Source organism: Drosophila sechellia, chromosome 2L (genome assembly GCF_004382195.2).
Source record: "Drosophila sechellia strain sech25 chromosome 2L, ASM438219v1, whole genome shotgun sequence".
Taxonomy (NCBI): Eukaryota; Metazoa; Arthropoda; class Insecta; order Diptera; family Drosophilidae; genus Drosophila; species Drosophila sechellia.
This window is the reverse complement of record NC_045949.1, coordinates 4051120-4074700: the sequence shown is the minus strand read 5'-3', so window position 1 is coordinate 4074700 and position 23581 is coordinate 4051120. Positions and strand designations below refer to the sequence as shown.

At 41.6% G+C, this 23581-nt stretch overlaps 3 protein-coding genes across 4 annotated transcripts in view; all 3 read right to left on the bottom strand.

Annotated features, from left to right (window-relative positions):
- Positions 1-11386: 11386 nt before the first annotated feature.
- On the bottom strand, positions 11387-14125 carry LOC6613311. Its single transcript, XM_002037751.2, has 4 exons — positions 13556-14125; positions 12932-13469; positions 12058-12806; positions 11387-11989 (listed from the first exon to the last, which is right to left on the bottom strand). Exons 1-4 carry the CDS (start codon positions 13773-13775, stop codon positions 11631-11633), a joined length of 1866 nt encoding a protein of 621 aa, XP_002037787.1. The 5' UTR covers positions 13776-14125; the 3' UTR covers positions 11387-11630.
- On the bottom strand, positions 14011-15198 carry LOC6613310. The gene is made up of 3 exons (XM_002037750.2): positions 14960-15198; positions 14369-14909; positions 14011-14312 (listed from the first exon to the last, which is right to left on the bottom strand). Exons 1-3 carry the CDS (start codon positions 15189-15191, stop codon positions 14126-14128), a joined length of 960 nt encoding a protein of 319 aa, XP_002037786.1. The 5' UTR covers positions 15192-15198; the 3' UTR covers positions 14011-14125.
- A 5863-nt stretch (positions 15199-21061) lies between these two features.
- Positions 21062-23581, bottom strand: part of LOC6613308 (hemicentin-2) — a 79116-nt gene continuing 76596 nt past the window's right edge. Inside the window, exons 9-10 of one of the 2 annotated variants that reach the window (XM_032722554.1) lie at positions 22198-22244; positions 21845-21935 (exon numbers count right to left, since the gene is read on the bottom strand). In XM_032722554.1, the coding sequence (XP_032578445.1) occupies positions 22216-22244 (29 nt within the window). In that variant the 3' untranslated portion in view covers positions 21845-21935; positions 22198-22215. Of the gene's footprint in view, positions 21936-22197; positions 22245-23581 lie in introns of both variants that reach the window. The other variant, XM_002037749.2, reaches the window with a different exon arrangement.

Genomic DNA, 23581 nt, shown 5'->3' with positions numbered 1-23581 from the left:
GGCAGATGAAGGTGTTCCCGCAAAGAAAATCCGCTTGGAAAGAAAATCGTATCATTTCAAAGAAGTGTCTACAAATATGCAACCTTTATATATTTATTAAATGTATAAAACTTTTATAGGTATCTTAAATAAAACATTAGACTCAAAAAGAAGTATTTTTGGGAACTGCAGGCCTGGGAAAAACATGCATGGTATGTACCAAGCTGAGCTCAGCAGAAAAAGAAAGCCATTTTCCTTTAGCCAGTATTATTGGGCCAGCTGCCCCGCTCGTCTCTAGATTTTATTGAAAGCAAATATTTTTGCAAATTACATATTGAAGGCTGAGCCGGAAAAGACGCGGCTCCAATAACAAAATACCCATTTCGCTGGCGAATGTAGAAGCGTCAGAGATCCATGGCAAAAGCAATTTGTTTGATTAATTTGCTGAGCAAGGGTAGGATGGTCAGGGGGGATCAGGAGGGCGACCTTCATTATGTAAATTGTATGCGAAATTTAAATAATCATCTGCAATTTAAATGCACAACAACACTTTGGCTAGATCCCCGACAATTAATCGTTGAAATGCCACTCGCTCCATCGACCCATTATGTATATCCTCATAAAATATGCCAAATGTGCGCCTTATGTTTATTTTCTATTTTAAGACAGTTAATATATATTGCTGCCGGTTGGCATTAACTGCCTACGCATATTCGTAGTATAAGCCAGTGTCTGTTTCTCTTGCCTGTGTCTGCCATAAGTAATTATTCATATTTGTATTAAATACACGCAGAATTTAATTAAAAATTGTTCGTTGCGAGCGAAAGGGGGAGGAGTCGTCATCTCCATTTTCATTGGCATTGGCATAATTCCCTTTGTCCTTTGGACACTTCCTTACACTTGTTTCGCCCATGTTTTTGTTTGTTTTGCCAGAGAACAACGATGAAGTTGGGCCAGTGGAGTGCCATTGCCATTTTGGCTCATAACAAAATTAAAACGAAATGAAACGAGATGAAAAAGTAATAAAGTCCTTATGGAAAATGCCAGCCAAGATGGTCAAAGCTTCTGTTTTAGCTCTCGCTTCGGTTCCCACTGGCTTTTCCTTTCCCTTTTCCACTTTTGTTTCTCTTATTGCCTGGACTGTAACATTAGCTCCTTCCTCCATCCTGCGATCCTGCCATGGCTACAAACATTGAATAGACGAGAGGACAGGACAGCAGACGGTAATGATAAATATGGAAGGAGTTATGCCGACCAGGCGACCAACCCTTCAGTCCGTATTCATTTTATATTACCATAAATATTCGGGGAGTATTCGAACTGTCAAAGATGGAAGTCCCTTACCAAATGTCATATATACAAATTATAATAATCCATTTGTATATATATATACAAATATGATATCATGCCAGATAGATATCATCGCCTTGATTATGCAGGGTATTCCAGTAGTTCGTACTTATCAGATACCGCCCTTGCCTTACACCCATTAATAATTGTTGCTAGTTGTCTTTGAGCCTTTGCGCACAAATTTTTGAAATGCCAAACCGTGTCCTTCATCCCACTTTTGAGTCTATCTGGGGGGGTTCCCACTTTTATATCCCGGTTTTTGGGCATGAGTTTTGGGCTTTGGGTTTCGGTCTGGCTTCTGCCTGCGCATAATTAAGGGGCAATCGCACTCCATTGTGAAATATCCTTGGCCATTGCGTTTAAGTGTTTTGCTCGTAAAAGCGAACAAAATGGGGACTTTCAATGGAAGTGGGTGGGAGGGTGTCCGGGCAGAATTGGGAGGCCAGACAGTGAATTCATTAAACCATTAGACAGACTCCTCCGTCTGTAATGGAAGCGATTAACGAAAGACGCTTTCCGGCAAAGAGCTGCAAAACTCTGCGCGAACAAATCAAACGGAAATCAAAACCCAAACAAGTAAATCAAGCAAATCCAGTGGCTCCCCGAATGGGGGCGGTCTATGGAAAAGTGGGCGCAACCGGCAAACATACAGGCTGCGTCATCAGAAAATTGTTGCAATTACGTCGTTGTAAGCAACCAACAATGAGTGGAGAAGCAAAAATGGAACAAGCTGGGGAAAAAGAGAAGCTGCCCGGAATTTCCATAAGCACAATGCCGAAATGATGCCCTCCGACCATTCAAATTGGAATCGCCCAGGGCTTCGAAAGAAGCACCTCCCGTCAAACGCTCCCAATATACTGGGAAAATAATAAGGAAGGGAATTCTTACAAATGTCTAAAACTTCCAAATATCAAATTCGATGAAAAATCAATAGTAATCAAAACCGAACATTGTTTTTAGAGACTTGGCAGAATTTCTATTGAAAGGTAAAAGTTATTTGGGCTTCGAGCAGTGTATTTTTGAAACCACTGACAGGGGCAGAAAACTGCCGTTCGCCGCCAGTTGTTGCTACGGTAAATATGGGTGCTTGCCACCCCTCTCAATTGTGGGTGGGGGTGGGGGCGTGCCAAGGGGTGCATACATTTGCGTGATTTACGAGCTGTCTCATATAGGCCGGCGGATCTGATCCGATGGAGATGAGTTGACGATGATGACGACGACTGTGACCGAGCTTTGGATCCAAGAAGGATGGTCACATCGCATGGAACATGCGGCGTGACACGAGATGATTAAAAAGGGGGATTCCCTCAAGGTTATAGGTCGCTTTGTGGTGGAAAATTACAATCAAACGAAAAGATAAGATGAATGAAAAGAACGGATATTATAATAAGCATACAGATAATTGTAGCTAAGCTAAGATGCCTGAGAATGTTAGGGTAACTATGATTTTACAGGAACTTCTGCAGGTCCTGAGTGATCTGATTGGCCCATCTCTACTTGCGTTATGTCCTGGCACACAATGTCACAAAGTTGTCAACGCAATCAGCAGCCCACAGTGGTAGTTGCTACTCATGTTGTTCGCCCCCTTGTGTTAGTTGTTGCAGAACAAAAGTGTACGGGACAAGTGGACAGAGGATAGTGTTCCTCATCGAAGGAGCAGCGCTGCAGATGAATGAATGCGTCATGCTGGGCAAATGTGGCTGAGCGGTGGAGTTACGACTTTCAAATTGAATTGTTGCCAACACGTGACCGGGCGGACGCCCCGTCAATAAAGTCGGAGTGAATGACAGGCCTACAAACAGTCTACAAGTGGCTTCCCTCGCATCTCTCCTGATGAATGGCATATTAAAAACTGTATAGCAAATGGTTTTGCCTTTTGTGGTTTTTTCCGCTCGGTTTTCGGGGTTGACCGACCAGCGCAACGCAAAATGTAATTTGCGTAAAATGAGTGCGGAATTTGGTGGGGGAGCTCAGCTAGTTGATGTTTTGTGAAGAAGTGTTCTTCCCATTTTACCCAGGAATAATACACTGCAGGGCAACAGACTATATACACCAAAATATTATTGCTTATATTACGTAGTATGCACAGTGACATATTCTGTTGGATTTAGAGTACTACATAAATTTGCAATATAAAAGAGAGCTCTTAAATGTTTTAGTAGGTTATGCTTTAAATTTGCTTGCGCCATTTCAGCGATCGCAAAGAATAGATGCATATGTGCTTTATTTTATATATGGGTTTTTTATGCACCAGGTGTTAATCCTTAATGCATCCATTTCGGCTTTTTTGCGGTGCACCCCCTGCACGCATTTGTCGAGTGCCTGGTGCAATCAATTCCCAAATCGCATTATGCCGCTGCCAGAAGCAAGAGTCCTGAGGAAAATTGCTTGGTGGCTTTTCCGCCAGCGAAAGTGGGCGGGGGAAAGTGGCGTCAGTGGGGTAAGCTGGAATATACCGGCAACAGACGCAGTATCTAAAGTAGGAGGAGCCCCAGCAGAAGCACGAGCACGAGCACGAGCGCCGCCATCGACATCCTTCACAGCATTTGGCATTTTATGTGCGTCAACATCAGCAAGTCGCCAAGTGCATTGCGTGCCAAATAGTTTACGTGTCAGTGGCGACAAGAGTTCTCGATGGCTGGGAGTTGGGTTCGGGAATTCGGTGGATGCTGCACTGTGGAGTGTGGTGCAACTGCGATGTTGTGGCATTATGCCTCTGCCCGTGGCAGATGCGCCCCAATACCCACTACTTTATGGCATTTTGTTGCCCGTTTCTAGTCATCTCCGCAATGTCCACACGGCAATTTTCCCCCAGAATGCAAATGGGAATGCCAAGTACTCGATTCCTCAGATCGAAGACTCTTTGGAGACGGACTTTGTTGTGCCCACAAAATCGTGGCCGAACGGCACTTTGTTGCACAATTGTTCAATTGAAAGTGGAGCTTATGATTATTTGATTAGTTTAACTATACACGGCACTTGTCTTGGGCACGAAATTGCAAACAAAGTTTTATCGAAGAGAATTATCTATGATACTTTGTAAGTGTTTTATAACCCTCCAAAACAAACATACATCATTGCGATATATTTACTTAGACTTCAGCAACTTGTCTTAAAATCTAAGATGCTGGAATCGAACACGAGGCGTATACTTAACCTTAAACTATCGCAGTGTTGGAAGTTATTATTATCTTTTTACCGCATTTTAATATCTCATAACATTACTTTTTTGAATGTTGACTGTCCCATTTTGCGGTATATTTCCGTTCCTTTTGACATCAGAGCATTTCCGTTGCTCGAGCACTTGCCAAAATCCATCATCATTGAATGACACATCATCATCAACATTGACATCTATCCATAGATGGTGATCCCCTGCCCGAATCCATCACTATTCATCTGTCGCCTTCAGTAAGCGTGTACGTTTTATAATTCATTTGCAGTTCCTTCAACAATTTCGTGAATATTTCATTCGGTTTCGTGTGGAACAATTTTTACAGCTCGTTTGTCACTTTCCCACCTCGAACCGCTCGTTTTCTCCGCTTTTCCCCCACATTTCCCATTTTCCGCCTCGGAACCGCATGCAGTCTGCATGAATAATGTGATCCGATCTGTGGGCGGAATCTGTCACAGATACTCAGATGCCCAGATACTCACCCACGGAACTGCATACTTATGCATCCGTCAGATACATTTGAATTGACTCGGTTTATTCACCGTCAAGGGGCAAAGACGATTAGCTAATGGACTAATTGTAGTTGTATTCATTAGGGCCAAAGCGGACAGGTGGTCAGCTATTAGGCATTCATAATCTATCAATTAATTAGAATTCCGGTTGGGTTAGTTGATGGAAGAGCGTCGTGTAATTTGTAGTGCTAATAGTTGCAGTTTTTTCTGCGATCAATAGTACAGCCCTTCCTTTTCTTAGCATGCAAACTGATGTGGTAAGAACTTCTAAATATTGTCATCTGATAACGGAATTACCAATTTCCTAATACCTGTATTTTTGGCTTCCCTATTCAGTCGGTGTACTTTCGCAAAAACCAATCCAATCCATTACACGACCACCTTCATAGATAGAGTCGCATGCTCGGGCCTTCCTGGACTTTTGCCTAATATTGAATTTGATTGGATTATTACGGAGTGCAGCACACTCCTGTGAGTTCTGAGCCAATCACCGTGGCATATGCACAATCCCAGACTTTCCTACAGAGTCGAACCGGGAGAAAAGCCTTGGGCAACTGTCCTCCCGACTTTCCTTCGCATCAATTGGCTTCTCACAGAATTTTTCATTCTGCTACTAATACTGGACACTTGGACATAACCTAATTATTAAATCAAACAAATTATTTACAAGTTCCTTAAATACTTTTGCACTTAAGTGAAAAATGCACATGAGTAATAACATGGTACAAAGGAAAACCACATTTTTATATCAATATTTAATCATCTTATTCCCATTAAGGTATTATTACTTGTTTATTTGTTTAATAATTTTATATTATTATTATATTATTCTCCAAGTGCATTCCGCTTTCACTGTTTCGGCCCCTTACTTTTAATTTCGCATGTTGGCTAAACACAAAGTTTGTGATGGCTTGCCGTAAGACTTCTCCTGCCTGCCACTTTCCTTCACTTTTCCTGCACCAAAGTATCCACCTTCATCTGAACTTTCATGGTTTTTTGGGAAGTTTGAGGTTCATGTATAATGCATGCAGTTGCAGAGGACCCAAAACCTCCAGCAAATGTCGAAGGCTGTCAACGCAACTTCGATGCGGAGACAATGTAACTCAAAGCTAGATACAATGTTGCAGGCTCCAGGGGCGGACAAAAGGGGGTGGCTCAAACCCCTGTAGCAACAACCAATCCGTCGAGCTGTGGAACAGAAACTGCAATGACTGAACGATTATGCCAATGGCAGGCCATGTCTAAAGCAAACGATTTGTCACAGTGCCAATGGAGTTGAGTCGGGTTCTCCGGCGGTGTGGAGTTCTGAATTTGGGTGGAGTTGGATGTGGGGCATCGGGTTTTATTGCCAATAACGGGTGAAGGCAGCGGGAGGGGAAGTGGGACCGTAGGGATGCAGAACCGCAAACACTTTACCCCAAAATGCGGCAGAGTGAGAACTTTCTCCTTGGCACCTGAACAGCAGCAAATGGAGATTACACTGGAGGAATAAACGATTGGTACGATTAAGACTTGTACTTTAAATAGAAAAATGCATATAGCCATATTCAGCACCCTAAAACCTTTGAGGCTTGAAAAATAACTCATCAATCTATTTCCAACAATTTTCCTACTTATACAAGTTTTGTTCCGGAGCTTCCACCTGATTTCTGCCAGTGCATCCTGCTCGGCGTGTGGGCGGGTTTTTGTTGAGTGGCCAGCCCGCTTCGATTTGAAAACTCCAGCTGGGACAACTGCAGGAGAACCACGTCCTTCGTCCTTCGTCCTCCGTCCATCGTTCTTTGCTGCTCCCTTGACTCCCTTTTGCAGCTACTCGAACATGACACCAAGTCCAAAGTCGTTGGCTGTTCATCCTTTTCATCCCGCTGCCACTCCCACGCCCAACGCTCACCGCTCACATCCCACATTTCCAGCCCTTTTCCCTTTCGGTTGTCCTTGCCTGTTGCCCAGCTGCAAGTGACAGTAATTGTTTTATTGACATTGATTGACATGGCAGGGGAGTGGGAATGCTGCAGGAGAATGGGAAACGGAGCTGGCAGCATCCTGCAGAACCAGGAGCTGGTTCTGGAGAGGAGCACAGTTGCTGGAGCAGCCAAGTCAGGCCAAAGACAAACTGCAATGCCAAATGCGAGTTTCAATCCCAATTTTTGTATCTTTCTTCCCCGACCCGAGAATTCCTTTCATCCCCGATTTGCAAAGCTCAAAAATGAGCAAAAGATTTCAATTTCATTTTGATTGATCGCATTTGACCACCCACTTTTCTGCCCACTTTTCCACGATTCATGCACTTTTTGGCTTTCCTTTCCCTTTGTTTGCCCTTGTAAGCTGCTGATTAAACCATGCAATGTTGCAGCTTCGTTTGGCTTTTCTCTCCGTTTCCCGGCTTTCCCGCCAGATTTTCCTTTGGCTTTTACAGCTACTTCAGCAGCTGGTGGAAAAACAACACATCAATTGCCGGGTGTGCCAGCACAATGAATGTTGTGTGCCATTGTAAGAAAGACAATTGTTTGATTTTCGATATGTTTTTGAAAGGAGCAGTGAGAGAAAATCATTTCAATTATATTTACTAAGCACGTAGCTTTGTTTCGCAAAATTAGGATTTTAATAAAATTAAGTTGCATCAAAATAAAAAAGTTTTACAACATTTGCAACTCAACAAGAACATTGACAATATTCTTCAAATTTAACTAAAAATGTGCTTATGTGCATTCAACCTTTGCAAATTCAAATAGCTTATAAACGAACAAATATTGATTGCAGTGTGGCCAAAACTCTTAGCAATTCTGCCTTCGCTGCATTTTTCGTTCTGTTGAGGCAGCGAGAGCAGATTAGTCCTTGTGTAATCCACATCAATCCGGAAGCCCAGACCCTGAAAATATTGAAGGAAGGAAAACTTGCGCACTCCCGCCATCCATTTTCCCTTTTCATTTTCATTTGTTGTCATGGCAGCAATGACTTTGCTACTTGCTTCTCCTTCTCCTGTTTTTCATATTAATTATGAAAGCGCATTTGGTGAACGGAAAATTTATTTGGCTTATATTTCGATTACGGTTTTGTTTTTCCTTTCCGCTGCTTACATTTTTTTTTTTTTGCAAGATTATTTTCCTGCCATTTGCGGATACTCAGGGGACCGAGATGCCGAATTGGAATGAAATGTGATGCTTAATTAGTTTTATGCTGCTCCTGGTGATTTCGCCGATGATCCTGATCCCGATGATGACGCCGATGGAAATGGCAAGTGGAAATCGGTCAGAAAAACTTGGTTTCCAAAAGATTGGTTCATTCGGCTTGGCCTGTAAGCGGATTTCTGACGAAATAAATAACACAATAAAATCATTGTGGTAGTAAACACTTTTACAAATTCGTTTGAGTATAAAAATTGATTTTAAATGAATACGAAGGTCAATTTTTCAACAATTTATTGGAAAAACTTCTGCCTCTATGTACATAGTTAAATGCACTCCACCGTCCTGTGCAAAAATACTGCCTGACATACACAAGAAGTGCAAAAGATCTGCAGTCGACAACAACTTTGGAAAACTGATAACGGACGGCAACAGGAAATGTCGAGACCAGGCAACAACAACAACTGCAGTTAAGGGGACGGTCGGAAAATCGGGGTGTAGGGAACTAGAACCTTTGGTCGAGCTGGCAAAGGGAAAACTGGCTGTGTACAGCACAAAAAAAAACATTATTTTATTAAGTCTTATATGCTATACTTTCTACTGATAACATAACTAATTGTATGTTTGCTCTTGAACAGAAGAGCGAAGTTCGAGATTCACTTATTTTGCACATGTTTTTTGCTGAATGTTTTTCTCCAAGTGTAAAGTCCCAGTGCCACCGATAAAGTTGCAGTCTGCTTCGCCATAACTTGAGTGCATAAATCTTGGCCGGGCTCGGTGTGTTGCCTGAAACAGCCCTGGCCAGCCAGTATCGTGAACCATTCTATCCCTTTGGCCCCCTGAAGGGCCGCACAAGGTGACATCTTTGGTGAGTGGCACGTTAAAGTAGCCAAAACTGGACTCCACTCCAATTTCGCTTCCACTTCCACTGACCAATGTCCAGACACTGCATAATAAATTGCAGCCGTAGTGTTATAAATATTCGCAGGTCCCCGCGTCGCCCATATTCCATATTCCTGCCTCGATTGCGATCTAAGGCAACAGTTTCGCACATGGAGATTAAAGGACGAAACTGAAATGCTGACGCAGCTGATAGAATTGAGAAAACAATAAAAACGTAATGCAGAGACATTTTTATGTCCTGGGACGTATTGCGGAATGATATATACCCTGCCATCGAAGCACATGCATAAATAAGTTGTTGCAAATAAAATTCAAAAACTTTGTTTTTAAAGTATAATTCTAATTCTTGTTACTAACGTCTTCGGATTGCCTATTCTCCCCATGTTGCATTTGCCAACTTGAAAACAATAATATTGCAGTTGCTGTCGTTTTTCCCCAAAACCCTAACATTTCCACCAGTTAGTGGACAAGCCCATTAAGGGAAAAAAAGTCTGAGTGGGTGGGGATTTTCACCGTACCGCCAAATATGCGGCGACAACAATAAATTAATGCGATTTATTGCCGCGATAAGAACGGGACAGCAAGAGGCCTAGGGACTTGGCAAGAAAAAAAAAACAGGGTGTCAAGGGTGCGTCCCCTTTTTATGGCAATGTGTGTGGGCTTGTTCGGAATGCGGCAGATAAGGTGAGCCCCTTGGTGCGCCCATTACCACGCCATTTTCCATGCAAAAATTTGTCCCCTGGAAATTAACGATGCTCCACAGGCAATGCAGCCAAATAAAATATACTCGTATACAGCCCAGCGATTCGTCAACCATCCTTAACCCCTCCAGTTCGCAGATAAGCCGACTTACTTACCATTTAATTAGGGCCTCAATGAGCATTAGGGTGAAAATGCGGCAACAGCAACTCGAGGCACGCCCCCTGTCTGGGCCATCAAAATGCCTTTTTAATTAAAACCCGAAGCGTACGAAAAAAAACAGGAAAATTTTCGCCGTCAAATGATGTGTGAGAAGTCGATAGAGAGCGACGGTGGGCGTTAAATCACAATGGCAAACAGGAAGTCATGGAAAAATCGAGCTTTAGAGAGGGGAAAATCCCAAATACCGGACAAGGGTGCATGCAAAACGCTGCGGAAAACTCAAGGCTGGAAAATCTTGTGTGAAATTCTGTTGAGCCTGCAAACTTGCTATTTCGTTGGGTTGCGTTGGGGTTTTCGGTCTGGGGATCGTCTGGCCAGGAGCTATAATTGCATAAAATGCCCAGAAAAATAATTCTGCTGAGAGCCGCACAAATCGTTCTTTCACGGAGAACAAACGATTATAATTTAGATACAAATTCAAAAATAGGAAATATTAATTGGAAACCAAACTTAATCTAGTTATCACACGTTTCATTTAAAGAAGAAACAATTTTATGCTGAAGGTTTTAAATTAGGCTTTTATTCTATTACTTCTCGGTATTAATTATTTCGTGCAGTGCATTGGAAGGGGTGTGATAGCGGTTGTCTGGTTGCTGGTAACTGGTCCCGTGCCAGACGCTAAGCTGCCAGTAAATCACAACCGAAAGCCGCTGTTAAAACACGAGCCTGCCCCGGAAAACTCGGAAAACTCTGTTGGTGGTTGCTTTGGCTTGGGTTTTCGGTTAGGTTATTGGGTCCTTGGGTCTCCAGCGTTTTCTTTTTACACGATGGCAGTCGGTGGTTGCAACAGCCGCTGGCAGGACACGTGCAACATCCGGAATCGAAGGAGGGGGGCGGTGAAAGTGAACGGTACGGGGTGACTGCCAGACAGCAGCATCAGAATCCGCAGGAACTCAGAGCCGGAGGGCATTTCCTAGTAACTGACACTCCCCACAAGATTTGATTATGGATAGAGATCGGGGAAAGTGCGGAACTCCTTCAATGCTCGTTTAATGCGCCCAAAAGTGATTCATATTCGAGGGGTTAACTTTCCGGCCTCATAACACACATACATATATCAGCTACTTTCCACCTGCCCTTCGCGAATTCAATTTTCTTGCCTTTTTCGCAAACACAATATAACCTAATTTGATTGGGTTATTCACATAGTTATTCTTAGGGGTGGTCCGATAGGGGGAACGAAGGTCTTGAAGGCACTTTCAACAAAATTAAATGGAAACTGCAACATTTTATTATGAATAAAGATGTAGACTTCAAAACTAGTGCGCTTTTATATACAATCGCCTCTCTCCCTATTCTTATAATGTCATTCATTTCGATTGTTAAACGCAAAGCGACATAAGAGAGTTTACAGCACGACGTCTGGGTCGATAAGGCATCCGCTACCCATTCAAATCAAAAAATGACAAATGACGCAATTCTTTAGTATTTGGGTTTCCAAAGCCATACGTTATCTCGTATCAGTGGTTTGGCAGATTTTATTTACAAATTATTTTTAAGCGCTCCAAAAGTGTAAAACAATAAAGTCATGAATGTGAGCACAAAATTATCTTTGCAATTTATCTGGAAAGTAGGCGTTGCATATTTTCTTTTATTCTATTCTTCCATACTCTTTTAGAAACTTCCTATACAATAGGCACAAGCAAAACGGAAAGAGAATTACCCTTATAGATCGGTCCTATGGCGTATGTCCACGCCCATTTCCTCGAAATAATCTCCATCCTCGTTATCGGAGTCGCATAACGGCTGATCCATGCTGTTTCTCCTCCGATGCTTCTTCAGACTCTCGAATGCCTTCTTGAATCTCACAGCCTTTTCGCTGCTGGTCCTCGATCCAGTGATTGGTATTATCCAGCGATTAACGACGTTGGCCAGAACAATCACAAGAACCACGCCGATGAGCAGGTAAAGCACGACTAAAGCTGGATTGGGGGTACTTTCACCCGTGTCCGTGTGACCCTCGATGTCCTGAGGATCAACCTTCCAAGTGATGCGGTTCCGTGTCTTCTTTGTGGTGTTGATGCCTAGGGTATCATATTAAGTTTCTGTTAACGCATAAATCATAAAAAACAAAAAAAGGCTTATGACTTACCTGTAGTCTTTTCCGTACTGGAAGTAGGGACTATTGTTGTTGTTTTCCTTGTTGTAAAAACATTTCTTGTGTTTGTTGTCGTTGGTGTTGTTGAAGTTGTAGACTTTGGTGTGGTTGACGTCGTTGTTGTTGGCTTCGGCGTTGTTGAAGTTGTTGTCGGTTTTTTAATGGTTGTTGTTCGCTTTGTGGTTGTGGCCTTTGTTGTTGTTGTTGTTGTGGTTGGCCTTTTAGTTGTCGTTGTACTTGTAGAAGTTGTGCTTGTGGTTGTTGTTGTTGGCTTCTTGGTAGTGCTTGTGGTTGTTGATGTGACCGTTGGTGGCATGGAACTTATATCATCCTCGGTCGTGGTGAGCAGCTCTTTTGTGCACTCCTCCAAATAGTTTAGGCAACAAGTCTCATCCAAAAGGCACTCGTCATTACATCCACATCCCATGACTATACCATTGATAGTTGCTCTGGAGGCCGAGATTGAGGTTCCGCATCGACCTGAGCAGCTCATCATGTCGTAGACCAGTGGTTGCTCGCTGCTGCCTGTCGGAGCTGGTGGTTCGGTGGTGGTGGTAAATTCGTTTGTGCCACACTCGCTGCCTGTCATTAGCTTTACATCATCGATGGCAATATCTCCGAATTTGGATCTTGCATCCGTTGCCGTGAAGATCACGTGGAAGTCCTCTTCCATCTCGTCAATGGTGATCGTGTGCTCTAGCCACTGGCTTCCCTGCTGACCAGATATCTCAAATTTGCTGCAACTAAGATAAAATAGAAACAGAACCAATCAGTATAATTGTTGCCATGCTTTCGAAATTATTTGCCACTTTTATCTAGTTGACTGCGCTCTTTAATCTAAAACCGCTTCCGCTCCGGCAAAACTCACTTGGCTCTGAACCTATTCCACATGGTTTCCATTGGCATCGAAACGGGCTTGACGGACACCACCAGACTATCCACACCAGCGCCAAACATGAAGTAGTGAAATCGGAAGCAGCAGGCGGTCTTCAGGGTGAGGGCTCTGGGATAGATCGGCGATATCAGATGGTAGCTTCCATAAGCCCCCAATTGGGTTTCCATGCGCATGTAGTGACCACCGGATTCGTGTTTAAAGGTGTGATCGTGGAGGGGTCCCGTTCTTAGGGAGTGAATATCGGATACCGTGCTGACCCGCTTCCAGGGTCGTCGGAAGGTCGTCTCCGCCTCCCAACCGCACTGATCCTCGCTCTCGAAATCGCAAGAATGATCTCTTGTGTGGTTGCTCCTACGACACGATCCCAGCTGGGTGCTCCACCTTTCTCCATCGCAGTAGGCAGTGCGACCTCCAACCAAAACATAGCCATCGTGGCACACGACATCCGCCCTTAGGAAAAGATTTTCGACGTGTCCGTTCTCAGGATCCTCGGGCCTCGTACATCCTCCACCTTACAAATACAAGTTATTAAAAGGCAAGAAACTTAGTAATTTTCCATAAAGAACCAATATATTATATGGATTTTGTGGCACTTACTGGCACAGAAAGGCTTTTCGCCTCGAAGGCGGCCATGTCGATCGCAAGTTTGCATTACTAATCCCTGCAAAGTGTAGCCGCGATTGCATCTGAATCTCACTAAATTTCTCGTTCGATAATTTATAATTCCATGATCCAAATCTATAGAGTTTTCACATCGTCCATGAATGTGACCTATACAATATAACACAATCACAGCCAGAGTCCAGAAAAATTCCATGCCGCAGCGATATTACGAACTTAATGTATAGATATGGTCGAAGGCTGTCAAAAGACTGAGAGTCGGTTGCAGCTGCAGCATTTTTTTCTCGTATCGAAACTTATCCACTCGGAGCAACGAAGAGCGGGAGACTCACACATTTGCAAGATGGATGAAGTCGGAGACCAGATAACCGCTCATTCGTTCTTTTTCCATTCTTAATTCACTCTTATTTTTATACAAATATATATAAATATAAATTCAAACCTCGTCTTATTTTCTTGCGCTGCACTTATACACACTTTTTAAACTTATACTATGGGTAAATCTTATAAGCCCAAAATGATAATAGATTTTACGACTCGTCCGTGTTAAAAATGAGGTTCGGTGGTTTCGGATTTTATAAATTTTACATCGTCGATACCAATGTCTCCATGTAGAGAACTTGGGTCAACGACTGTAAAGACCACCTGGAAGTCCGAATCCATCTCGTCGATGGCGATGGACTGGCTTTTCCAGTTTGAGCCTTGATCGCCAGAAACGATGAGTTTGGTGCAGCTGGAGGATAACATAGAATGTATTTAAAGCATTGGCGATTTGGATAGATCGCTTACATATCTCTGAAAGAATTCCACATATCCTCGACCGCCATTGAAGATGGTTTCACGGAGATCGTCAGGTTTCTTACTTCCGGGCCAAACATAAAGAGTTGGAACTGAAACCATAAGGAATGGCCCACCGTGAGGTTCCTGGGATAGATCGGCGATATGAAGTGGTAGGTCCTGGAAGCATGTACCTGCGATTGCAAGCGAATAAAGTGTCCTTCGACGTCGCTCTGGAATGTGTGATCCTGTTGGAGGCACTTATCCTTGCGAAAATCTGCCGCAGCACTTATCCGCTTCCATGGTTGGGGTATGGCTTTGCTGGCCCTCCAACCGCACATATCCTCCCGTTCGAAGTCACAGGAATGGTCAACGGCGCTGCTGGCCAACTGACAGGTTCCCAGCTTCATGATCCACTTCGTTCCATTGCAGTAGGTAACGGAATTTCCGCTGAGAACAAATTCTTCATCGCATTCGATTTCCGCCTTTAAGCCATCGGTGGCCGTAAAAATGGTTCCGATGGCTCGTTTCTCAATATCATTGCAACCCGCTTCTGAAAGTTTTACATTTTTATTTTATGTTTTATTGCTTATTTTAACTCACTGGCGCAGTAACGCTTCTTCATATTTCCATTGCCAAGGTGCCATGACTTTCCCTGCAAAGAAAATCCGCGATTGCACTCGAACTTGATGCTATCGCCTAGGAACCAACTAGATGACTCTGTAACTTGTCCGTTGGGCAACAGAATGTCGGGATCACAACTGGCAATCGGTTGGATCACGATATATATCATAAATATCAGTGCCCACAAAACTCCAACAGAAACCAATGCCATTGTATAAATTTGGATGCCAAATAACGACTGAACTGAGTAAAGCTTTTGTATAAAAATGTTTACGTTTCCTTATCTGGCATTTACTTTTTTGTACCAAAAATCTCATTTGAATTAATTACTCATGGATCTTAAAATTTTTGAGTGCTTATCGCTTATTTTTCGCGTATTTCCACATTATATTTGCTTGTACAAATATTGAACAAACCTCTGCGTACTTCATACTCTTTTTTTCTATATAAAATAAACACTTCTCTTTACTTTCAGAACTTGGCGATATTTGTATGCGAAATGATCCAAATGTTTCTTAATTGTAGCTGGGGTATTTTTTATTAGGCCATGTTAACAAATATTACCATCTTACCATATGTTATTCTCAATAAAATGAAATGAACTATGACCTAAATAATTGTAGAAATGTTACTTGTACGATATTGCAAAATCGCTGATAAACTTTATTGCTCCGAAAAGGGTATGGGAAATCCCTAGATCGGTTGAACCTGGGCGATATCTTATTATCAGTGAGTGATATATTATTCGTTTAGTTCATCCCCATATAACACCACTAAACTGGCTGTATCGTTTTGTCCTGGGACGCCATTCAAATGCAATTATTCGCATCTCCGGTCGGAATTGGATTGCAGGGCGATAGAACTAAATAGAAGCATCTTCTTCCTGTCGCCTGCAAGCTTAAATTACGGGCATCTGCTGGAAGGTCCTGGGAAATAATTGTCGAGGGTTCGGGTGGCGCTTCTTGCTGTGATTTATGTTTACTTCCGCTTAAGACTCAAACAACTCGCAATCATGACGGTCGCTCTCTCCGCATCTCTTTCCAAATCTCCCCCACTTTCGCAGTGTCGAGATAATCAGTCAATATTGACAACTACTTATTGGCACTTCCGATGAGCGCGGATTGGGGCGGAATGGGCGGAATGGGCGGAATGGTAGGGTTGGGGTGCCGAAGGACACGTGACCGGGGATCAGGAGCTGCCACGTGTCCGGCTATATGCAACGGAAAGTGTAGCGAATTCCCTTTCTCCGATTTCCCGATTCAATGTAAGCAATTCAAATTTCATTCATAATTACAATCAGTGCAAAGGAAAACGAAGGGATGGAACTTAAGGGAGTTTTCTGACTGTGGGACTCTTAAAAGCGAGCATAATTCTGAGTACACTGAAAAATGTTAGCCAGCGGCACATCAAAACAAAATTTATGTTAAAATAAGGCATATAATTGTTATTTGAAAATCCTAAAAGTTGTTATATACCACTATTTGTGATTTTATGTGCAATATTTGCAATACATCAGATAAAAGTAAAATAACAATTTTTTAATGCGGAATGTTTTATTTTTTTTACGGTGTAGCTTGATCGGCAGCTTGGCCCCTGACTGCCGCTGCTTCACTGATAAGTTCCCGGCTGCTTAAATATTTGCTCATTATTATTATTATTCTTTTATTTGCGGCGCAGCCACTGTTGCCAGTGGTTTTGAAACTCCAATATTTGCGCTCAAATTACGAAGCTCAACCACCGGACTGCTGGTTGTGTAGTTGCCGGGCAATGAAGGTGGTTCGGATGCTAGGAATCCTTTCAGAGGTCTCAGGATTAGCGGCAAATGAGCAGCTGTTGGCAGGGAAGGTCTGTTGATAGGGCAAAGGTCACTGGGGCTGTTTCCGAGAGGTAGAAAGTTTCGGGAAATGCCTGGCATAGCAACGCATCGAATCAAATTGGCACATTGTTGCTAACCATTTATAGAAATTACCTAAAAGTGGAATCTGTTCGGATAGAAATTAATACTCCTTTTTTATGAACGTATAAATTAATTATAGTAAATAGTTTAAACAAGACAAGTCGATTTCCTAATAATAATTGAAAGCTATTTAATTTGAATGTATTTGCTTGCTGATAATAAAATAACACGCTTTGTGCATTAATTTTATTCATACTGACTGAAGTCTTATTGCATTTAAATATAACTTACCCATCTTTCATTCTTTTGTTCATGTTTAGCGATTAATGTTTATATAATTCGCTTGAGTAAAAATGATGTCATTAATATTAAGCAAGTATTTGTAACAAAATCAAGCATACAGAAAATTTTCTCGGATTTCGCTTACGCTTTTTATTTGCATTTCAAAATAACTTGCCATGCATGCATAAATATTTTTATACGACTATCTTCGATTGGGTAAAAATGATGTGATTAATATAAAGCAAGAGAGATTTGTAACAAAATCAAGCATACAGAAAATTTCCTCGGACTTCGTTTACGCCCATCAAACAATATTTTGAAATCATGTTCTTTGCTCATTGTGTTATCTCTGTGATATCTGTGGTTAATGGCACTAAATAATGAATCGAGCATTAAATTGAGTTAAACCAAAACTTAACTTGCTCGTCAGCTGCTCACTCCTTGCATATGCCAAAAACCTAATTGCGTTTTGCTGGAACTTTCGCTTCCAAGTTGTGTAGGCGAATTTCACGCCCGGAACTGGCACACACGTTCGAATTAACACGTTTAATGGAGGCGCCTTGCTCATCGGAGAGATGGGAGGCGCGAAAGTTGAAGTTCCACGGGAGTTGGGTACGCAAACTTCAAAGATTACCTCGATAATTAATAAAATTAAACATAAAAGCACTCAACGAGCCATCGGAGGACGCCCCCTCCTCCTTATCACCGAAGGACGACCGCAGACAGCTGGTGGATTCCGGCAATTTGCTCCAACTCCGGCGCTTTGGGGTCGGTTCGACCCTTGGACCCGCGACGCATTAGGCCGCCTCGGGCGTGCCAAGTCCCTCTTTGGTCAGCTTCTGGTCGCATTAATTACAAAGCAATGACCGCAGAGCACACACAAACAGAATGCACGATGGGAATAGGTGACATTCCCTTTCGGAATACCAGCGGAAATAGAGCATGCAACTACCTTCTTTGTTTTAACTTAGACCTAAAAAAAATATTTAAAAAAATGAGAAAGTTAATTGCTAAAACATGTTTTAATATATGTGGTAAAATTTGCCTTTGTCCGCTTAATAATCACTATTCGTGCGGGTTCCAGGTGACATCCACTCGTGAACAAGGATGTCTATGCCTACTCAACGGGTCTTTAATTTGCGGCAGTTTATGGAACTCATTATGTTGGCGGGCGTGCCATCGGCTGCAGACGTGGGATTCGGTTGCCATACCGCGCGGCGATCTCTTGAAAAAGTTGCCATTCCTGATGGCAGTCCGAAAGTTTTCGCGTAATTTCATTTAAAGTCCTCGAAAGTTGCAATTGTTGCTGTGCGGACGCTGACGAGAAGGCACTAAGTTTGTGGTTCTTAGTGTTTTTCCCGCACCAACCGAATGGCAGCAGAGCAGTTCCTCGCTCATTATCCTGCTGATTTTTAGCACGATTCCGTGAATTTGCACCTACACACATAAATGTGGCATAAATCCAATTAGGCGCCACCGGCAGCGCTTTAATTGACGGTGGTTGCCGCCTACGTGCTGGATGAGCCACCCTTGGTCACGGGCGGGTTAAGGTGTTCGGGGGGACATGGGTTAAGGGGTAACGGATGGAGCCGAGCGGAGTAAATGAATTTCCATATGCCGCTTTTGTTTTCGCCACCGAGATATGAATGAATGAATGACTGCGGTGCGCTTCAGTTCAGTGTGGTGTGGTGCAGCAGTTCCCTGGCTCTTTGTGGGCTCATATGGGTCTAGATGGGACGACTGACAGCTCCTGTTCCTGTTCTGTGGCCTACATTTCACAAATTGCAGCTGGAGCACGACGAGAAATGGGAAGACATTAGTTGGCGTTCCATTTCAAACAGAATAATGGGGCGCCTTTAAAATTCATTGAATTTTGCCTTGGTACTTGGATTTGGTGTACGCGTACAATTTGTTTATCTTCTTAAATAAACTCAATTTAATCCACTTATCTGCTTGTTAATGCTTTCATTTTGATTTCGAGCCGACGCGTCAGCTGGAATTTTCCTCCGCTCGGATTTTTCCGCTTTTCCCAGCTGTCAGCGGTATTCGAAGTGGCTGACTTTCGTTTCTTACGCAAAACTGTAGAAGTGACACGAACAGGAAGGGGAAATCGCTGAGGAGGCGGTGCGCGGAGTGGAGAACCAGGTCCTGCGCTTGGCACTAAATTAAAATGTCAGTGTCGTGTTACTTCCGGCGCCAGGATTGCCCGCCAGGGTTGCCAGAGTGCCAGAGTGCCGGAGTGCAGCACTGCCACTTAAGTCAAATTGCATGCTATAAATTTGGTGCCAATCAACTTAAACATGGCACATTATGCACCGCCTGCAGCTGCAGCTGCCTTTCTTCTTTGTTATAAATGCGGATGTCTCCCGCCACGCCCACCAGCCTCTTTTCGGACGACCCATCCGTTTTCCCGCCTGAGAAAAAATGACTGCGAGGTCCCAAAACTTTCGTATTTTACGGAAATAATACATATATTTGTGCCTATTAACTTTAATTTCACTGTATTTATTGCAAATCAAAACTCCGGCCAATAAATTTGAGCTATACTTGCATTTGATTCCAATTTACCGCAATTTCGATATAAAAATGCCCAACCACAGCAAATCAAAACACAGGGCATTCAATTTAAATTCTTCGTTTTTGATGTTTTGCTTTATTTTTACCATTCGTTTTAAAACTGAATAAAAAAATATTATATGTTTTGTTTTTATGAGTGTGACTGCATGAGAGTGTTTGTGTGTATGCATAATAATTTTAGCTTATGTTTTCTTTTCTGTTTTGTGGGGTGGCAATTTGTTGAATTGAATGAAATCAGAAATGCATACAAAATAGTTAACAAAGTGTTTTATTGTTTGAATAGCCCTGGGGCCTCAAATTCTGTCTCTAGTTTTTTGTTCATGGATTTATCGCTTGTGTGCCACTTCCACTGCCGTCAGCCAAATTGCAAAAAATATATATGTATATATAAATATTTTTGCTAAATAAAACATTTACTTTGATTTTTGTTTCGCCTTTTTGTAGTGTTTGGAAATATAGATTTAATGGATTCCGATTTGTTTCGGGTGTTTTAAATGAAAAATTATGCTTTACTTATTTACAAATAATAAGTAGATGTATATGTAAGTGTATATGTATATATATATAATGTATATCCGCTTATCTGGTTTAGAGTGTATAATTTATATCATAAAGTTTCTCGTTTTCGCTCTTCTTGTTTATATTTTGTTTTGTTCATTCGACAAGATTTTCCTTATTTGCTTAAGAGTTCTTAATTCGTTTTTTCGCTTTATTTTGTGGCATTTGCTCTTAAACACTTGCTTACTAATTAAATTCATTTCAAAATTGTTTAAAATTAACTACAATTTAATTTAAGTTGCCGCTTCTGCTTATTTACTTTGCAAGTCAAGTAAATATATACAATTACACATGTATTTACATTTAAATCTTAGCTACATAAAATGTTGTTCTCTCGATCTTCTCACTTTGTGTCTGTGCCATTGTCAAAAAGTTGCAAAACACATGATAAGGGTTAAAACACAACGTAATGCACAAACAAAACATTTATATTAACTTAACCAATCCTTTTCTAGTTGACCTAACGATAATTACAATTAAAATTTTGAATTTCAACACAAAGTTCGAACAAATGGAAAACAGAACAAATAGTTTCGTTAGTTGGTAAAGTTTGTAAATTAAATTAAAGTTTTCAGAATGGAGGAGCTGGTTTCTTTTTTGTTTTACTTTTTATCTTAATATTTTTCAATTATTTTCAATAATTTTTTTAAAGTTTTCTGTACTTTTTTTGTATTTTTTTTATATATATCTTACTTAAAGCAACGTTTTCTTTTTTCTCGTATTTATTTAAAAGTTTAAAATTAAGTTAAGGTAAGTTTTGTTTCCTTTTGTTTCGATTTCTTTTTATATATTTTCTTGATTTTTTTGTGGCAGGTCGTACTGTTTATGTATATATTTTATATTGTCGATCTGTGCTGGTAATATTGCACAGAACCAACAAGAATCACTTACGAGTTAATTAATTAATTAATTAATTAGCCTAAGCCTAGGTGAAAAGTGAGATTTTGTTTTCGATCGCCTGCCCTCTGAAATTCCGCCTTACAATTTAAAGTTCGTTTGTTGCAACTGGGACCTAGATGACCATTATTATTAACTACTACTTAGCGCTATGCTACCTGGTAAATCGTAACATTTAGTGCTTGTCCAGTGATGGTTTTAGTCCGTGTGTGTATCTTGGGCTGTATTTCTCTCAGTGTATTATGTCAACAAAGTGCTGAACTAAAACAATGATAGATCGGAACTCTAATCCTATGGTATATGGTATTCGTTTCGTTGCCAATAAAACTCAACACACGTTTGTCTCGTTTCCTCAAACTAAGCTTACATCGAAGTCATATATTAAAAAGTATTCAAAATGGCCACTTTTCAAAAGATCTGCTGCTGGCAGTCGAGCAGGAATTAAAATGATAATTAGAATGGGTTTAGAGTCGATGATCATGATCATGGAATTTAGCGTGTGTGTGTGGAAAATATTTGAGTGCTGATTTTCAGTTGTTTGCGATTTCCCAACTAGAATTTCCTAGACAATAATCTCGCGTATGACGCGACGATTTCTGGCATTCGGCGTTGTCGAATATTCGCCCTCAAAGCTGTCGTCGTAGCTCAAGGACATGTGCTGCTGCGGGGGAAGGACCTCGTCCTGTTCCAAGTGCTCCATGTTGTAGGGATTGGGCAGACCGCTTACGTCGTGATATGGTGAATCTGGCGAGTGAAAAGATTGTGGGAATTGTTTAAATTAGTTTACCAAAATGGGCGGAAAAGAGGCAAAGTCATGCGCAAACAATTAAAAACAAAATGCTAATCAAAACCGTGTTTTTTTTTTTTTGGGTGTGCTGGGCTGTGTACTAGGCTCTCTGTGAAAAATCATAGCAAACTTAGGCAACTCAAAAATTCTGCATCATCACAGTAATGGAACCAAATTTTTTTTCATTTTCGTACGAAATCCTTGCCGACTTTAACTTACTTCAGCCTGCGCGCTCCGTTAGAGCGTAACATCCTGTATAATGTCCGCTATAGATTTGTTTATGGTATGTGATACATTTTTGGTTTTTTGATTTATGAGTGGGCAAGACATGTGTGAGAGTAGTAGAGAAAAATAGCCATGTTAGGGAAGATATATTACACGCTAATACTTAAGGTCTAGCTTAGAATGAAAGCAAACACACTTAAAGACTCAAAAACCTAAGAATGCAGCGGTGTTTTTCAATTAACTATTGCGTTTATTGAAGCTTTAAACTGTCAGCGGTTTTTTGTTTTTGGTTCGAAAAGCAATTGTTTTAATTTACCAGTTGATTGGTCTCACTAACGACATCCAATTGCAGTGCAGATTGCTGAATTTGTCGTCCCCATTGAAATGGTAAACGAATTAGAGGCATTTTCTGGCATTTGGTTGGTGCTGGTCGCACACTGTCTCTGGTAAACAGGACATTAATTTATAATCAAAGGACTTAGCTGTTGAAACGGCACTGTACCCAGCCCCCGCCACTTTGGCAAACATCTTTGTCTGCTACAAATTGTTGCATATTTAAGCGCATCCCCATCTCCACTTCGAGCCATGTCCGCAGCTCTTTTGGCCATGCAAATCCGGCAAAGGATTCAGCACTAACAACCCCCACGCATTCCCACACTTAAGCCCCCTTTTTTTTGGCTGCCCTGCTTTGGATTGCTTTGTGTGCCAAATCGTTGGAAAATTTATTGGAATTTGAATTTCAAAATAAGGGGAAAAGAGGAGCTGGAACGAAATCGCCGCATCGAAAGGTTTTTTGGCAAAATACCAATGTCTGAACTTCTCACTACTGGTTATCTTTTTTGACCTATTTGTGCACAGAGAACAAAACTAGGCATGTTGTTTGCAACATGATATTTCTAAAAATTTACGACTATGACCTGTTTTAGATTTATGCGCTTATTGAAGTTGAAAGAATATGTTTAACTACAGAGCTTTTTAAATTTGCTTAATTTTAGTTCTTTATTATAGTTTCGGGTTTATATACTTCCGAATCTTGATAGATATTTCATGCAGACTAAAATCAAACCATTTTATAGTAATTTGTTTCAAAATCTAAGAATAAAAATTCAGGTCCTTTCTCCCTGTGCTTGCAAATGTAAAACGTAAATCCTTTTTAACAACTGCTTTTTAACATATTCCGTCTCGTTCGACTAGCTTTTCTTCACCGAACTTCCTCCCGTTTTCCCGGCTTCTCGGTCGTGTGAAAATTCCTAAGCGCGTTTGTCGCCATCGCCCCATCTCTTCGGATTTTTTCCACTCCACTTTGGCATCTGCATAAACTTGACCCAAAAAGCGATGGGGAAAAAAGGGAAAGCCAGCTAGCCAGGAAAGCGAATCC

What these genes read in the sequence shown, in the direction of transcription:
- LOC6613311 (XM_002037751.2), bottom strand. Translation starts at nt 13,775, where the DNA reads ATGGAATTTTTCTGGACTCTGGCTGTGATTGTGTTATATTGTATAGGT. An exon ending in CGAAAAGCCTTTCTGTGCCA is followed by an intron (nt 13,470 to 13,555) that starts GTAAGTGCCACA and finishes TGTATTTGTAAG; the next exon opens with GTGGAGGATGTACGAGGCCC. An exon ending in CAGTACGGAAAAGACTACAG is followed by an intron (nt 11,990 to 12,057) that starts GTAAGTCATAAG and finishes ATGATACCCTAG; the next exon opens with GCATCAACACCACAAAGAAG.
- LOC6613310 (XM_002037750.2), bottom strand. Translation starts at nt 15,191, where the DNA reads ATGGCATTGGTTTCTGTTGGAGTTTTGTGGGCACTGATATTTATGATA. An exon ending in GAAGAAGCGTTACTGCGCCA is followed by an intron (nt 14,910 to 14,959) that starts GTGAGTTAAAAT and finishes TAAAACTTTCAG; the next exon opens with AAGCGGGTTGCAATGATATT. An exon ending in TGGAATTCTTTCAGAGATAT is followed by an intron (nt 14,313 to 14,368) that starts GTAAGCGATCTA and finishes GTTATCCTCCAG; the next exon opens with CTGCACCAAACTCATCGTTT.